Below are 18,724 nucleotides of genomic sequence, written 5' to 3'. Positions count from 1 at the left end.
GTATGCCTCATTTGCAATGAAACGATGTTGCAAAATAATACAACCAGCATCATCATCAAGAATGAAGAACTCGAACATAACGATCGTCAATCACGTGCATATTAAGTAGCCACTTATAATACCTCCATAGATTTACCGCTCCAGCGGAGTTTGGTTTGTTCAGCCAGCAGTGAGGTTTACAAGAATTTGTCCAAATTTCCAGATTCCCAGCAAACTCAGATAACCAGTTAGACTACAAACAGACAGCTTTTGTTTTAACTTGTTTGTAAAAATTCTCTATTTGCAGAGTAGAGCTGTGTTTGCGTAAAACAGCGCGGTGGACTGAGCAGACAGAGCAGATTGATATATCACTTTCTACATGTTTATGCCTGTCTATACAGGTGAGTGCATTGATAAGTATTGACTTTTTACTCACAAAGGTTTTATTTCAGCCTACTTACAGTAACGAGACTAGCGTGACTTGATCTGCCCCAGCGGCCGTTGGTAATCCTCTATCGTTCCCAGTCAGATACTGCGTGTTTTAACGCACACACATTTCGGCTCAGCTGTGTGTGTGGAGCGCGGGCATCGCTGTACAGAATCCCGGCATGTGAATAGAGATGCAAATACAGGGGGCAGGGTTTTCGCATTTTTTCCTCTTTACATTTTGTGAATTCATGATTATTCTGCAGGCCAGACTAAAAGCTTTGGCGGGCCGGATGTGGCCCGCGGGCCGCCAGTTGATGTTAGCTGGCCTAGATTGACCCTGGCTGCAAAATAAATTTGCTGCCACCTGGGTGCGTCTAGATTTCTAGGCTAACAACTTCACCCTCTTCTTACACATTGAAGCCTGCAATTCAATGTAGTGACAGTTTTTCAGAAAACCTTAAAATATTCCACTTTTGTATAGTACTTGTTTGGTGTTATTTAACATTTTTACTAATTTAACCCATTCCAACTTTTCTTACTGCTTTACCTTCTTATTACGGATTAAAGCCAGCAATCTAGTTCAGCTTTAGCAATTCAGCTTTTCAGCATTCACAAGCATTTTTCTGTAGGAAATGCCTCTCTACTTTCTGTCCAATAAAAACCATGTATCTCCAGATGTGTGTTGATGTTGAATGTTTGCGATAAACTGAAGGATGATATGGAGTCATACGAGTGTCATAAAGAAGAATACACCTGTAAAAAAAGTAAGAAACTTAATGTGAAAGTTCAATTCTATTCAGTTTATTTAAGAAGAGGACAGAGCAAATTAATAAAACAAATGTTTATACATGGGTTAAAAATGCCAGAATGAGCCAAAAGCTCACAAACTTCCCCCCAAATACAACCAGCTGGTCTATACACAATTAAAGAAACTGTTCAGTAACACACTCAGCTGAGGTATTACTAATTACTGAAATAACAAATACTTTACCTGACACAAGCTAGCATTAGCATTCAGTATCAGGACAGTCACTTAACTTATTGTTAGCTTAAATGAAGGATTAATGTTACCTTTTGTGATATTAAATTCAACGATTCCGTAATAGTTAAATATTGTAAAACATATTTTTCATCTGTGAAATGTTATTCCATGTTGCTTAGTTTATCATTTATTTCACATGAACATCCAAAAGCAGTACAAAAATCTTTTTCTGAGTCTTTAAGATCAGCTGTCTGTCTCAAGATGGCGGCGGCACAGACACAGTTTAAACAGATTAACTGTTCAAGTCATTTTTTAAGCAGCAGCAGCAGACATGTTCTGATTAAAGCTTCTCAGTTATGAATGTTTGCTTCTTTTGTTTGTCTTAAGGGATAATAAACTAAATATTTCAGCAATTTTACATCACCTTAGTAAACCGTGATGGGATTTTTTAATTGGTCAGCCTTCAATGCGGAGAGAAGATCAGAATATAACAACACAGCTATCAGGGCATGAGGAGGAGGCAGGAGGAAACAGCTTGGCTCTGAAACATGTTCACTACGAGGCAGTGTGAATGAGCTGGTGTTTTTTAAGGTTACCACTCTCAGAAAACATTTTCCCACATTGTTCACACCAGTATGGCTTCTCTCCAGTGTGAACACGTCGGTGTTTTTTAAGGCTACCACTCTCAGAAAACGTTTTCCCACATTGATTACACCAGTACGGCTTCACTCCCGTGTGAATGCGCTGATGGTTTTTAAGTTTACTATTATTAGAAAAAGTTTTCCCACATTGATCACAGCTGTACGGTTTCTCTCCAGTGTGAATGAGTTGATGTATTTTTAGGTTACTCTGGTGTGTGAAAGCCGCCCCACATTGATCACAACTGTGAAGATTCTGTCCAGTATGAATGCCTTGATGTTTTTTTAGGTCACTCTGTCGTGTGAAAGCTGCCCTACATTGATCACAGCTGTACGGCTTCTCTCCAGTGTGAATGTGTTGATGTCTTTTTAGGTTACTATGTCGTGTGAAAGCTGCCCCACATTGATCACAGCTGTACTGCTTCTCTCCAGTGTGAATGCGTTGATGGTTTTTTAGGCGACTCTGTAGTGTGAAAGCTGCCCCACATTGATCACAGCTGTGTAGATTCTCTCCAGTGTGAACTCTCTGATGAATCTTTAAATATCCAGATGTTGTGAAGGATTTGTCACAGTGTTGACAGTGGTGACGTTTGGGTCCCTCTCCTCCTCTTTGTTTCTATAGCAACAGACAAATAGAGAGAGAGAGAGAGTTAGTGAACAACCTTCTTTAAACCCTGGACTTGCTCTCACTCACAATTTTAACTCTTAATGCAATAATTTATGACAAAATGAAGGAAAATATGTGCCGGTTGCAGACATGTTATTATGGAAGCAAATGTACTCTTCATAACCTTTATAAGTTCCGAAATATTCTACATTTGTCAGGCAAGTTGTAATAAAACAACTGTAGCGCTGTAATGAAACAGTGAGAGAAAGCGTGGCAGACGATCTCAGACCGCCTGAATGTGTAAGCAGCCTAAAAATATACATTTACTGACCACTGTTCTGAAACCGCCATAATCATACCATTCAAGGGGTTAGGCTACTAATCATATGTACAAACTAACAGTTGTAGGAAAATGCTTTTAGAAAGAAAGTTGTTGTCAGGTAAAAATGTCACTGTCAAACAGGCTAGAGTAAAAAGTTGATTTGGAAATCCGCAGCTTTAATGATGAATGGACTGATAAGCATCTTGTATGCCTCATTTGCAATGAAACAATGCTGTTATAATACAAAATAATACAACCAGCTACCACCAGCATCATCATCAAGAGTGAAGAACGTGAACATAACGATCGCATCATTCACGTGCATATTAAGAAGCCACATGCATCTGTTTTGGTCTTAATACATCTATAGATTTACCGAGAGGATGGCTTGTTCAGCCAGCAGTTAAGTTTACAAGAATTTGTCCAAATTTTAAGATTTGTGGCAAACTAAGATAAACAGTTAGACTCCAAACTGACAGCTCTTGTTTTAGCTCGTTTGTGTAGAATAGAGCTGTGTTTGTGTAAAACAGTGCGGTGGACAAGAGTGGACTGTGCAGACCGACCAGATTGAAATATTGCTTCCTACATGTTTATAGCTGCAGACGGGTGAGTGCATTGATAAGAAATGTCTTTTTACTCACAAAGGTTTTATTTTAGCCTACTTACACGCCTAGCGTTAGTTCATCTGCGCCAGCGGCAACTATTAATCAATTATTTGTCAACTCTTAAATTAATCACCAACTATTTTGATGATCGATTAGTCCGGGTTAAATCGCCATGGTATCTTATGCTGAACACCTAACCTGGTCGGGAGCAGCGTGACAGAAGCGTCGCACGGCCAGGTGGATTTGTACGATCAGAAGAACAGGTGGAGCTCGAACTATCGCTATCGGCAAAAATCCATACCGATAGTTTTTCCTGGTTGCGTCCGTTGCTGGAGCGGCTGAGAAGCGCGCTGTCATTCATTACACAGTACGCAACAGCTGAGAAGGGTCTGCTGGCATCATGCATTACAATAGTGGCCTCTAGAGGCGAAATAAAAACTATCACTGATGCCTCGTGTTTATTTTCGACACGTGTTACTGTGCGCTGCACGGAGAGCACATGCTGTGCGGAGAAGGCTGACATCAGATGCGCGTTTAAAGCATCGACAGCAAAAAGGTATGTATACAGTACATTTTGTCATATCATTATAAAGTTATTAATTTGTTGAATAGATGCTGCATTAGTAGAGAAAGAACAGCACAACAGTATGTTTTTTTGCTTTCGAGGCTGAGATGACGCTAAACATTAGTAGCAGGCTAACTTACCTCAAGCGGTTAAAACACGGACAAAAATAAACGCAAGTCCGACCCAAATGTCAGAATCAGAACCCTAAAGGATCGTCCACGATCCCAAACGGCACCTCTGATTCATATTTAGATCATTTAATAACAGTTAAACGTAGAGACTTACTGATGGCTGCAGCTAAAAGCTAACGAGTTAGCCGTCACGGGGGTGTCTTTGGTGTCTTTCTAGCCTTTACAGGTGATTTTCTATCCAGCCTGGAACTTATGCCTTTTTTCGGGGTTGTTGAGCATTAAATCCAAACTGTTACATCCAAGATTTATCCACTTGATGTCCATAATTCATCACGTTTTCGGTCATTTCTGCCGCTAACTCCGTGCTACCCATAGACAGTAGGTGCTACCGACACGGGGATCTCCCATGATGCCTTTGTTTATGTTTTCAACCAATGGGAAGGCAGGTCCGTCACACATTACACCTTATATGGGCATCCAAGCGAGAACAAAGAATATATATGAACTTTTTTGAAACAATGTATGTATTTTGTCAACTGTAAGATTGTTTCTTCACAGTTTGACTCCCAAGACATATGAGAAGTGTTTCAGACAGGAAAATGGCTTAGCTTGTATTGCTTTGTGTGTGATATCAATATATATCTGTGAGATTCATGTTCCTTTTTATTTTTTTATTTGTCTTTAAGGTCCTAAAACCTTTTAACATCGAAGTGACCTCACTGCAGCACACATATTCTAAAAGCCCAGTTTGTCCTGAAAAAAATGATGTTCATAGATTGACTGTAGACAATAATAACTGTGTATAAGTATTGTTCATTGTTTGTTAATTAACATGTAGCCTACTAATACATTTTTTAATTAAGGTTTTTATTTGTTAACCATAGTTAATGCACTATGAACTAACATGAATGATTAAGGTGCAATCGTATTGCTCAAATCTGAATACATGCTGAAAAAAGTTATATGCATAATAATGTTCATGTTCATAGTTCATGTAAGCTAGCTAATAAATCCTTGTTAACAAATTGGACTTGCAAAGTGTTATAGCTAAAGAAACACACATTTGACATATTTTAATGTTTAAATTATTTTCAGATGGCAACTGCTTTGAAGAAAGTACCAGTGTGGGAGTATTTTACTGAAGTATCGCCAGGGAAAGCACAGTGTAATATCTGTGACAAAATAATCAGCATGGGGGAATCAACATCTACAGGTAAAAATACTACGAACATGTGGAGTCATCTGAAGCATATTCATCCAGAAGTCCATGAAGAGGCTAGCTGAAAAAGGGGCATGAAAAATCCTTCTCAGCCAACAGTGTCTCAACTGTTTGAAAGCAAGACAGGGTGGAAGGATACAGATCCAAGGTCTATCAAAATTGATGTCTTTATCACTGAAATGATTGCCACTGACCATTTTCAGTGGTTTCAGACCTTGGATTTAAGAGGCTCATTTCCCTTATGGAACCCAGGTACCGGATTAAAAATGAGAAGTTCTACAGAACAAAGATGCTTGATGAAACATATTCCAGAGTTTAGACAAAAGTGAAAAGTGTAGTGACGAAGGACAAGGCCCCATTCATGGCCTTCACAACTGACTGTTGGTCTGGAACTACAGAGTCCATGATGAGCCTAACTGGGCATTTCATTTCTGAGGACTGGTCTAGAAAGCAAGTGGTGCTAAATGTCAAGCCCATGACTGGATCACACACAGCCACTTATATTCAAGAAACCTTCCCGAACATGTTGGAAGATTGGGATATTGCAACAGACCGTGTTGTTCTTGTCCTAAGAGATGGGGGAGCAAACATGGTAAAAGGAATGAAACTGGCTGAATTTCCTGATTTAAGCTGCACTGCTCACACCCTTCAGCTCATTATCCATGATGGCCTATCTTGTCAGAGAGCTGTCCTGGACATTATTGCCATATTAAAAAGCTGTGCAACTCACTTTGGCCACTCTGTATTGGCCAAACAGAGGCTAAGAACCATTCAGGAGGAGCTGGGTGTCCCAAAGCACAACATCATCCAGGCCGTCCCGACTCGATGGAACTCAACACTTCATATGCTCCAAAGAATGTATGAACAGAGACGGGCACTGAATGTGTACGCTGGTGAACATGGCCATATCAGTGGCTTATCTGCCACACAGTGGGACATTGTCAGTAACCTTATTGACACACTGGCTCCCATCGAAGAAGTCACAATGGAGATGAGCAGCTCTGAGTCTTCAGCAGGATGCATTATCCCTAGTGTGTCTGTTCTGAAGCTGATGCTGCAGGCAGAGGGTCCATCATCAGTAGGGATCAACACTTTGCGCAAGACTATGCTTGACAGCCTGACAAAGCGGTTTTCTAAGGCAGAAGAGACAAAAGTTCTGGTCCTAGCAACACTCCTTGATCCTAGATACAAGGCCCGTGCCTTTGCGTCTGAAGAAACAGTTGAGAAAGGAAAACTATGGCTAAAGGAGGAAGCTGAAGAAGAGCTTGGCGAGCTCAGAGAAGAAGATCCGAGCCCTGCACCAGAAAGACCTGAGCAGGATGAGGATTTGGATCCAGAGACAAAGAAGCAAAGAAGAATCCATCAGTCCACTTTACTGGACACCCTATATGCCAGGGTCCTTGGTGCCACAGCTGTGTCAAGGGGGATGAACATGAACAGCTTTGAGAGTGAGCTTGAGTGCTATTTGTCAGAGCCTGTCATTGAAAGAAGTGAAATGCCTCTGCAGTGGTGGCAGAAAAATGACAGGATTTAAAAGACTTGCACTTCTGTCCAAGAAATTCCTGTGCCCCCCACCATCCACTGTGCCTAGTGAAAGGGTATTCAGTGAAATGGGCATGATTTATGATGCCAAGAGGAGCCGACTGACAGGAGAACATGCACACCAACTCTGCTTTCTCCATTATAATTTGAAGTTCCTAAACTTTGAATATTAAAATGGAAGGACTAGTTTCAACTGTTTCACAAGTTCAAATTTTGTTATTATTTGAACTGTCTTCTTTATTCATTAAGTTGGCTTGAAAAAGTATAAACAGTTACATGTTGAGTTAACTGTTTTTATTTATTTATTACTTTTTGTTTCAGTTTGAATGAATGTCTTTTATTGACTTACAATATTTAAAAAAAAATATTAAAAAACAATATTTATTTATATTTATATATTTATTTCATTTAGCATGTTTTCATGGTTCAATACAGTTTTTTAATTTTTATAATAAAGTTCAGCACTGTTTTACTTGGAGTGTCATGTTTGTTTTTATCCAGTATCAATTCTAAATACTATCGGTCGATTAATCGGTTATCGGCAAATACGGCCCAACCTAGCTATCGGTATCGGTGAAATCCACTATCGGTCGACCTCTAATAGAGACCTACAACCCCGTTAACATTCCCTGATGGGTATTTTTATGAAAGATATAGGTTTTCAGTGGAGGGAATTACATATAGACTGTTTGTCAGCTTGTTGAGTCGTGTGTTGCCAATGCCACACATCGGTGAATTATGTTTTTATATTTTTCATTTTCTCGCTTACCTCTGCCAGGGTTGCAACTGAAATAATAAGCTAAAACAACGACAGCTTATGGAAAGCACAAGTGTAATTCTGATCAGATCGTGTAATGACTGATAGGGAAGTGATATTGATAAGCGTTAGAGGTTAGATACTCTGCCCGAGACCCAGCTGGACGAACGGGCCGACATTTCCCGCCACTATCCTCGGGCCGGCGTGGGGAGAAAGCTCTGCCATAATCATGCACAGCATCTCCTCCACTCGCACGCATCACACCAGGCCTGCTGGGCTGTATGGTGGAGCATCACACCAGGCCTGCTGGGCTGTATGGTGGAGCATCACACCAGGCCTGCTGGGCTGTATGGTGTAGTTTAAGTGCTACATGGAGCTTGAAGATTAGCCTACCTTTGAGCAAGTTTGGAGGAAAGTCGGAGGTATGGAACCATTTTAAACAAGTCGTGGGCAGTGACAACATATGTGTCAGCTTTGTCGAGTGCATTGACAGCAAAAACACGGGGACGATGAACAGACACATGGAGCAGGCTGGCAGAAAAGATGATAGTCAGCCTTCAATGTCCTCTTCTGTTACTTCTCCAAGCATACCCCTCTAAACAGATTTCTGCAGTTCAAACAACTCTGAATTGTAGTTGAGAACGTCAGTTATAACGGCCCACGCATTAAATAAAAATGTTGTTATTAAATTGTGCTTGGGCTCATAATTCCAGTTAATGTGTCGGCCGGGCTCAGACACAACGTGCACGGGCTCAGGTAGGGCCGGGCTGGAGTTTTTGGGCCTGATCTAAGCTCTATAAGAGTTGTGATTCACACATCTACAGCGGTGGCTATTTTTTAATCAGCTTTCCTTCCTGCGTTTTGCCTGTAAAACTGTCTATGTTCTTCATATTCATGTAGAATTATAATTTGCTCTTCTTATGTAAAATATGCTGCTCTGGTAGATGTTTGTGATTGGTCGTGCTGTGCAAACCCCGCCTCTTTTATGTGAACGTGCGCGTCGCTGGATTGGGAAACCCTGGGTTGATTGAACTAGTTGCAGGGCTCCAGAGTGCGACCAAAATTTGAGAGTGTGCGACTGAATTTTACATCCAGTCGCACATGTGCGACCAGTAAATTTGCCCCCTTTTTTACATGTTAAACGTCGAAATTTCGGTACCTGAGAGCTGTCCTCTGAAAATTGACAGAGAGCGGAGCTCTGACACAAACACACACACACACACAAGGCAACTTTATTTCTACAGCAGCTTTCAGCAACAAGGCAACTTTATCTCTACAGCACCTTTCAGCAACAAAGCAACTTTATTTCTACAGCACCTTTCAGCAACTTTATTTCTACAGCACCTTTCAGCAACTTTATCTCTACAGCACCTTTCAGCAACAAAGCAACTTTATTTCTACAGCAGCTTTCAGCAACAAGGCAACTTTATTTCTACAGCACCTTTCAGCAACAAAGCAACTTTATTTCTACAGCAGCTTTCAGCAACAAGGCAACTTTACCTCTAAAGCAGCTTTCAGCTACAAGGCAACTTTATTTCTACGGCACCTTTCAGCAACAAAGCAACTTTATTTCTACAGCACCTTTCAGCAACTTTATTTCTACAGCACCTTTCAGCAACAAAGCAACTTTATTTCTACGGCAGCTTTCAGCAACAAGGCAACTTTATTTCTACGGCAGCTTTCAGCAACAAGGCAACTTTATTTCTACGGCAGCTTTCAGCAACAAGGCAACTTTATTTCTACGGCACCTTTCAGCAACAAGGCAACTTTATTTTTACAGCACCTTTCAGCAACAAGGCAACTTTATTTCTACGGCACCTTTCAGCAACAAAGCAACTTTATTTCTACGGCACCTTTCAGCAACAAGGCAACTTTATTTTTACAGCACCTTTCAGCAACAAGGCAACTTTATTTCTACAGCAGCTTTCAGCAACAAGGCAACTTTATTTCTACAGCACCTTTCAGCAACAAGCCAACTTTATTTCTACAGCACCTTTCAGCAACAAGGCAACTTTATTTCTACAGCAGCTTTCAGCAACAAGGCAACTTTATTTCTACAGCACCTTTCAGCAACAAGGCAACTTTATTTCTACAGCACCTTTCAGCAACAAGGCAACTTTATCTCTACAGCAGCTATCAGCAACAAGGCAACTTTACCTCTACGGCAGCTTTCAGCAACAAGGCAACTTTATCTCTACGGCAGCTTTCAGCAACAAGGAAACTTTATCTCTACGGCAGCTTTCAGCAACAAGGCAACTTTCAGCAACAAGGCAACTTTATCTCTACGGCACCTTTCAGCAACAAAGCAACTTTATTTCTACAGCACCTTTCAGCAACTTTATTTCTACAGCACCTTTCAGCAACTTTATTTCTACAGCACCTTTCAGCAACTTTATCTCTACAGCACCTTTCAGCAACAAGGCAACTTTATTTCTACAGCAGCTTTCAGCAACAAAGCAACTTTATTTCTACAGCACCTTTCAGCAACAAGGCAACTTTATTTCTACAGCACCTTTCAGCAACAAGCCAACTTTATTTCTACAGCACCTTTCAGCAACAAGGCAACTTTATTTCTACAGCACCTTTCAGCAACAAGGCAACTTTATTTCTACAGCACCTTTCAGCAACAAGGCAACTTTATCTCTACAGCAGCTATCAGCAACAAGGCAACTTTACCTCTACAGCAGCTTTCAGCAACAAGGCAACTTTATCTCTACGGCAGCTTTCAGCAACAAGGCAACTTTATCTCTACGGCAGCTTTCAGCAACAAGGCAACTTTCAGCAACAAGGCAACTTTATCTCTACGGCACCTTTCAGCAACAAAGCAACTTTATTTCTACGGCAGCTTTCAGCAACAAGGCAACTTTATTTCTACGGCAGCTTTCAGCAACAAGGCAACTTTATTTCTACGGCACCTTTCAGCAACAAAGCAACTTTATTTCTACTGCACCTTTCAGCAACAAGGCAACTTTATTTTTACAGCACATTTCAGCAACAAGGCAACTTTATTTCTACAGCAGCTTTCAGCAACAAGGCAACTTTATTTCTACAGCACCTTTCAGCAACAAGGCAACTTTATTTCTACAGCAGCTTTCAGCAACAAGGCAACTTTACCTCTACGGCAGCTTTCAGCAACAAGGCAACTTTATCTCTACAGCAGGTTTCAGCAACAAGGCAACTTTATCTCTACGGCAGCTTTCAGCAACAAGGCAACTTTATCTCTACGGCAGCTTTCAGCAACAAGGCAACTTTATTTCTACGGCAGCTTTCAGCAACAAGGCAACTTTATTTCTACGGCACCTTTCAGCAACAAAGCAACTTTATTTCTACGGCACCTTTCAGCAACAAGGCAACTTTATTTTTACAGCACCTTTCAGCAACAAGGCAACTTTATTTCTACAGCAGCTTTCAGCAACAAGGCAACTTTACCTCTACAGCAGCTTTCAGCAACAAGGCAACTTTATTTCTACGGCACCTTTCAGCAACAAAGCAACATTATTTTTACAGCACCTTTCAACAACTTTATTTCTACAGCACCTTTGAGCAACTTTATCTCTACAGCACCTTTCAGCAACAAGGCAACTTTATTTCTACAGCAGCTTTCAGCAACAAAGCAACTTTATTTTTACAGCACCTTTCAGCAACAAGGCAACTTTATTTCTACAGCAGCTTTCAGCAACAAGGCAACTTTATTTCTACAGCAGCTTTCAGCAACAAAGCAACTTTATTTCTACAGCACCTTTCAGCAACAAGCCAACTTTATTTCTACAGCACCTTTCAGCAACAAGCCAACTTTATTTCTACAGCACCTTTCAGCAACAAGCCAACTTTATTTCTACAGCACCTTTCAGCAACAAGGCAACTTTATTTCTACAGCACCTTTCAGCAACAAGGCAACTTTATTTCTACAGCACCTTTCAGCAACAAGGCAACTTTATTTCTACAGCACCTTTCAGCAACAAGGCAACTTTATCTCTACAGCAGCTATCAGCAACAAGGCAACTTTACCTCTACAGCAGCTTTCAGCAACAAGGCAACTTTATCTCTACGGCAGCTTTCAGCAACAAGGCAACTTTCAGCAACAAGGCAACTTTATCTCTACGGCACCTTTCAGCAACAAGGCAACTTTATTTCTACAGCAGCTTTCAGCAACAAGGCAACTTTATTTTTACAGCACCTTTCAGCAACAAGGCAACTTTATTTCTACAGCACCTTTCAGCAACAAGGCAACTTTATTTCTACAGCACCTTTCAGCAACAAGGCAACTTTATTTCTACGGCAGCTTTCAGCAACAAGGCAACTTTATCTCTACGGCAGCTTTCAGCAACAAGGCAACTTTATCTCTACGGCACCTTTCAGCAACAAAGCAACTTTATTTCTACGGCAGCTTTCAGCAACAAGGCAACTTTATTTCTACGGCAGCTTTCAGCAACAAGGCAACTTTATCTCTACGGCACCTTTCAGCAACAAAGCAACTTTATTTCTACGGCAGCTTTCAGCAACAAGGCAACTTTATTTCTACGGCAGCTTTCAGCAACAAGGCAACTTTATTTCTACGGCACCTTTCAGCAACAAAGCAACTTTATTTCTACGGCACCTTTCAGCAACAAGGCAACTTTATTTTTACAGCACCTTTCAGCAACAAGGCAACTTTATTTCTACAGCAGCTTTCAGCAACAAGGCAACTTTATCTCTACGGCAGCTTTCAGCAACAAGGCAACTTTATCTCTACGGCAGCTTTCAGCAACAAGGCAACTTTATCTCTACGGCAGCTTTCAGCAACAAGGCAACTTTATCTCTACGGCAGCTTTCAGCAACAAGGCAACTTTATTTCTACGGCACCTTTCAGCAACAAAGCAACTTTATTTCTACGGCACCTTTCAGCAACAAGGCAACTTTATTTTTACAGCACCTTTCAGCAACAAGGCAACTTTATTTCTACAGCAGCTTTCAGCAACAAGGCAACTTTACCTCTACAGCAGCTTTCAGCAACAAGGCAACTTTATTTCTACAGCAGCTTTCAGCAACAAGGCAACTTTATTTCTTACAGCACCTTTCAACAGCAACTTTATTTCTACAGCACCTTTGCAAAGCAACTTTTATCTCTACGGCACCTTTCAGCAACAAGGCAACTTTATTTCTACAGCAGCTTTCAGCAACAAGGCAACTTTATCTCTACGGCACCTTTCAGCAACAAGGCAACTTTATTTCTACGGCAGCTTTCAGCAACAAGGCAACTTTATTTCTACAGCAGCTTTCAGCAACAAGGCAACTTTATTTCTACGGCACCTTTCAGCAACAAGCAACTTTATTTCTACGGCACCTTTCAGCAACAAGCCAACTTTATTTCTACAGCACCTTTCAGCAACAAGGCAACTTTATTTCTACAGCAGCTTTCAGCAACAAGGCAACTTTATTTCTACGGCAGCTTTCAGCAACAAGGCAACTTTATTTCTACAGCACCTTTCAGCAACAAGGCAACTTTATTTCTACAGCACCTTTCAGCAACAAGGCAACTTTATCTCTACAGCAGCTATCAGCAACAAGGCAACTTTACCTCTACAGCAGCTTTCAGCAACAAGGCAACTTTATCTCTACGGCAACTTTCAGCAACAAGGCAACTTTATCTCTACGGCACCTTTCAGCAACAAGGCAACTTTATTTCTACAGCAGCTTTCAGCAACAAGGCAACTTTATTTTTACAGTACCTTTCAGCAACAAGGCAACTTTATTTCTACAGCACCTTTCAGCAACAAGGCAACTTTATTTCTACAGCACCTTTCAGCAACAAGGCAACTTTATCTCTACGGCAGCTTTCAGCAACAAGGCAACTTTATCTCTACGGCACCTTTCAGCAACAAAGCAACTTTATTTCTACGGCAGCTTTCAGCAACAAGGCAACTTTATTTCTACGGCAGCTTTCAGCAACAAAGCAACTTTATTTCTACGGCAGCTTTCAGCAACAAGGCAACTTTATTTCTACGGCAGCTTTCAGCAACAAGGCAACTTTATTTCTACGGCACCTTTCAGCAACAAAGCAACTTTATTTCTACGGCACCTTTCAGCAACAAGGCAACTTTATTTTTACAGCAGCTTTCAGCAACAAGGCAACTTTATTTCTACGGCAGCTTTCAGCAACAAGGCAACTTTATCTCTACGGCAGCTTTCAGCAACAAGGCAACTTTATCTCTACGGCACCTTTCAGCAACAAAGCAACTTTATTTCTACGGCAGCTTTCAGCAACAAGGCAACTTTATTTCTACGGCAGCTTTCAGCAACAAGGCAACTTTATCTCTACGGCAGCTTTCAGCAACAAGGCAACTTTATCTCTACGGCAACTTTCAGCAACAAGGCAACTTTATCTCTACGGCACCTTTCAGCAACAAGGCAACTTTATCTCTACGGCAGCTTTCAGCAACAAGGCAACTTTATTTTTACAGCACCTTTCAGCAACAAGGCAACTTTATTTCTACAGCACCTTTCAGCAACAAGGCAACTTTATCTCTACAGCACCTTTCAGCAACAAGGCAACTTTATTTCTACGGCAGCTTTCAGCAACAAGGCAACTTTATCTCTACGGCAGCTTTCAGCAACAAGGCAACTTTATCTCTACGGCACCTTTCAGCAACAAGGCAACTTTATTTCTACGGCAGCTTTCAGCAACAAGGCAACTTTATTTCTACGGCAGCTTTCAGCAACAAAGCAACTTTATTTCTACGGCAGCTTTCAGCAACAAGGCAACTTTATTTCTACGGCAGCTTTCAGCAACAAGGCAACTTTATTTCTACAGCACCTTTCAGCAACAAGGCAACTTTATTTCTACGGCACCTTTCAGCAACAAGGCAACTTTACTTTTACAGCAGCTTTCAGCAACAAGGCAACTTTATTTCTACGGCAGCTTTCAGCAACAAGGCAACTTTATCTCTACGGCAGCTTTCAGCAACAAGGCAACTTTATCTCTACGGCACCTTTCAGCAACAAAGCAACTTTATTTCTACGGCAGCTTTCAGCAACAAGGCAACTTTATTTCTACGGCAGCTTTCAGCAACAAGGCAACTTTATCTCTACGGCAGCTTTCAGCAACAAGGCAACTTTATCTCTACGGCAGCTTTCAGCAACAAGGCAACTTTATTTCTACGGCAGCTTTCAGCAACAAGGCAACTTTATTTCTACGGCAGCTTTCAGCAACAAGGCAACTTTATTTCTACGGCACCTTTCAGCAACAAGGCAACTTTATTTCTACAGCACCTTTCAGCAACAAGGCAACTTTATTTCTACAGCAGCTTTCAGCAACAAGGCAACTTTACCTCTACAGCAGCTTTCAGCAACAAGGCAACTTTACCTCTACAGCAGCTTTCAGCAACAAGGCAACTTTATTTCTACGGCACCTTTCAGCAACAAAGCAACTTTATTTCTACAGCACCTTTCAGCAACTTTATTTCTACAGCACCTTTCAGCAACTTTATCTCTACAGCACCTTTCAGCAACAAAGCAACTTTATTTCTACTGCACCTTTCAGCAACAAGGCAACTTTATTTTTACAGCACCTTTCAGCAACAAGGCAACTTTATTTCTACAGCAGCTTTCAGCAACAAGGCAACTTTATTTCTACAGCACCTTTCAGCAACAAGGCAACTTTATTTCTACAGCAGCTTTCAGCAACAAGGCAACTTTACCTCTACAGCAGCTTTCAGCAACAAGGCAACTTTATTTCTACAGCACCTTTCAGCAACAAGGCAACTTTATTTCTACAGCAGTTTTCAGCAACAAGGCAACTTTACCGCTACAGCAGCTTTCAGCAACAAGGCAACTTTATTTCTACAGCAGCTTTCAGCAACAAGGCAACTTTATTTCTACAGCAGCTTTCAGCAACAAGGCAACTTTATTTCTACAGCAGCTTTCAGCAACAAGGCAACTTTATTTCTACAGCAGCTTTCAGCAACAAGGCAGCTTTCAGCAACAAGGCAACTTTATTTCTACAGCAGCTTTCAGCAACAAGGCAACTTTATCTCTACAGCAGCTTTCAGCAACAAGGCAACTTTATTTCTACAGCAGCTTTCAGCAACAAGGCAGCTTTCAGCAACAAGGCAACTTTATTTCTACAGCAGCTTTCAGCAACAAGGCAACTTTATCTCTACAGCAGCTTTCAGCAACAAGGCAACTTTATTTCTACAGCAGCTTTCAGCAACAAGGCAACTTTATTTCTACAGCAGCTTTCAGCAACAAGGCCATTCAAAATGCTTCACATGAAACATTAAAGAGCAATTAAAAACGGTCATGAAAATAAAACAGGCTAAAAAAGAATATACAAATACAAGAATAAAAGTTACAGTGAGTAAGAAATGAATAATTATTCAATTTAATAGGTTGTAGAGATGGGTTTGGGAGGAGAGAGGGAGGGGTTTTAATAAAATAACATCATGTTCTAAGTACATAGGATATAAAGAGGTTTGACAATATTTTTTACAACTGAAATAATTGTCTTGTAATTATAGAGGGAAAGTACCAAAAAAAAAAAAGGTACCGTTGGGTAACAGAACCGAATGTCAGGTATCGGTACTAATATTGGTTCAGTAGTAGCCTAAACAATGCATGTTTAATTTTAAGTTAAATTAATTGTATTGTATATAATTGTATATATATAGTTTTTCATGACAGCGATGGTGCTGTCAGTTAACCTTCTATGTTGAATTTTCAAAAGTGACACTGAATTTGAAACAGCACATTGTAATTTCTGCATCTATTATCAAAGTATTTATTAGTAATACAGTGGAAATTAGTAGAAATGTGAATAATTGGTTAGCATGTTGATTTACGGTGTGTGCCCCTACATTTTCAGTTGGGGGCCACTGTGCTCCTAGTGTAAAAAGTTAGTCTGGAGCCCTGAGTTGTTAACCAGCGTCGTGACACAGCTTATGGAGGACCGCGGTTGTTAGGTTAGGTGAAGTCAGGGAACTGAAAGAAATCAAGGAGATAATTAACTTCTCCTGCTCCAGATTTACCACCGTGGTCAGAAAGAACAGAGGAGACACTTTGTTTCTCTCACTATGACTCTAGAGTCACTACTTGCTCTGAACACACACACACACACACACAGAGTGTGTTTTCTTCTGGAAACATCATTGCCTGCCTATTGACACTGACTGCCCTCTGGTGGACAGAACATATGATACCAATATAGGTCTTAGTGAAGGCAATGGTCAAAATATTATTAATTATTATTCCAATATTAATATTAATAAACAGACAAACTTCAAATATGATTTCTGGGCAAAAGTCAAAGCCCTATAGGCTATGTTTGTTTGTTGGTTAGTTTTGGAGGGAAACGTTTCATTGTTTGTTCCTCTCTCAAAAAACATAAATAAATTAAATTTATAATCAATAGAAAAAAATCTATATCAAATGCCATCTTAGTATAAATATAGATTCATTTTGAGCATTTTAATTTTTTTTTTTTTTAACCAGACTCCATTTAATTAAAACAGAAATGTTATGATTATTAAACACATTTCATTCAAAGTGGACAGAAACTAAATCAAACTATCAAAAGCCGTCTTGGTTCATCTTTCCACTGTTCCAACAATCACCACTCTGGTTTGGTTGAAATAAACCCTTAATTCACCCATTTACATGTGGAGATATGCTGGCTCTATACACGCTAAAAGTCCTGATTATTTACATGGAGTCTGGTGGAGATATGCTGGCTCTATACACGCTAAAAGTCCTGATTATTTACATGGAGACTGGTGGAAATATGCTGGCTCCATACACGCTAAAAGTCCTGATTATTTACATGGAGTCTGGTGGAAATATGCTGGCTCTATACACGCTAAAAGTCCTGATTATTTACATGGAGTCTGGTGGAAATATGCTGGCTCTATACACGCTAAAAGTCCTGATTATTTACATGGAGTCTGGTGGAGATATGCTGGCTCTATACACGCTAAAAGTCCTGATTATTTACATGGAGACTGGTGGAAATATGCTGGCTCCATACACGCTAAAAGTCCTGATTATTTACATGGAGTCTGGTGGAAATATGCTGGCTCTATACACGCTAAAAGTCCTGATTATTTACATGGAGTCTGGTGGAAATATGCTGGCTCTATACACGCTAAAAGTCCTGATTATTTACATTGAGTCTGAAGAACTCCGTTAGTTAGTTTTGGAGGGAAAACGCTCCATTGTTTGTTTCTCTCTCTCTATGTCGCCACTGCTCTCAGAATCAACTCTCCGCTCAATGACATTTACTTTATAGAGTCAAATCCCAACAGGAGTTCTCTCAGGACACATCTAGTAGGTCTCCACCACACTAGAGACTTTACAAAGAGACAACCATTTCACACGAGCAAGCATTTGGTGCGCCAGCGGCAGAAAGCTCGGTGAAGCCAGTAACGTTATATGATAGGAGAACACTGACCTGAACATGGCTGCTATCAGAGTCCCAGTCTGCTGCTTGTCTTCTGGGGACCTCGTTGCTCCGCTGCTCCTGGTTCTGGTTGTCCTCCTCCATTCCTCTCTGGTCCTGAAATCCAGCAGAGCTCCACTGGGGCTGCTGCGGCTCCTCTTCCTCCTCTTCTCTTCTTTAATGGCGGATTACTAACAGCTTGTAGGAGCATAGCGCCCCCTCCTGTACAGGAGTGTGTGTTATGTGCGTGAGAGAGAGATGCAAACAAAAGTTGTATTAATATTTGACTTTTCCTGACACTTCCACATTATGAAGTAGTAACAGCTCTACCGTAAACTGTCTCAAACTGCAGTAAAATGTCTAAAGAATGGCTCTAATACCTACATCATTATGAATATCCAGCCAGAATATGCTGTTTACATGACCTGGATCAAATATTAAATAATATTGGTGTGAATGTAAACGTACTCGGTGATTCAGAAACTTTATATTTCAGGATCATTTTTCACGAAAAATCACGTTCAAACGTCTTAAAGCACG

General features: G+C 40.6%; 1 protein-coding gene across 1 annotated transcript; it reads right to left on the bottom strand.

Annotated features, from left to right (window-relative positions):
* Positions 1–1,187: 1,187 nt before the first annotated feature.
* LOC118493569 (gastrula zinc finger protein XlCGF49.1-like) lies at positions 1,188–18,238 on the bottom strand (the record flags this gene model as incomplete). The annotated part of the gene is made up of 2 exons (XM_035993997.1): positions 1,188–2,644; positions 18,197–18,238. Coding segments are annotated over 2 exons (741 nt in total), but the record flags the coding sequence as incomplete, so codon positions are not given.
* Between the last annotated feature and the right edge of the window lie 486 nt (positions 18,239–18,724).

This window comes from Sander lucioperca, chromosome 17 (assembly GCF_008315115.2).
Source record: "Sander lucioperca isolate FBNREF2018 chromosome 17, SLUC_FBN_1.2, whole genome shotgun sequence".
Taxonomy (NCBI): Eukaryota; Metazoa; Chordata; class Actinopteri; order Perciformes; family Percidae; genus Sander; species Sander lucioperca.
The sequence above is the reverse complement of the archived record's forward strand: the minus strand, read 5'-3'. Positions and strand labels throughout refer to the sequence as shown.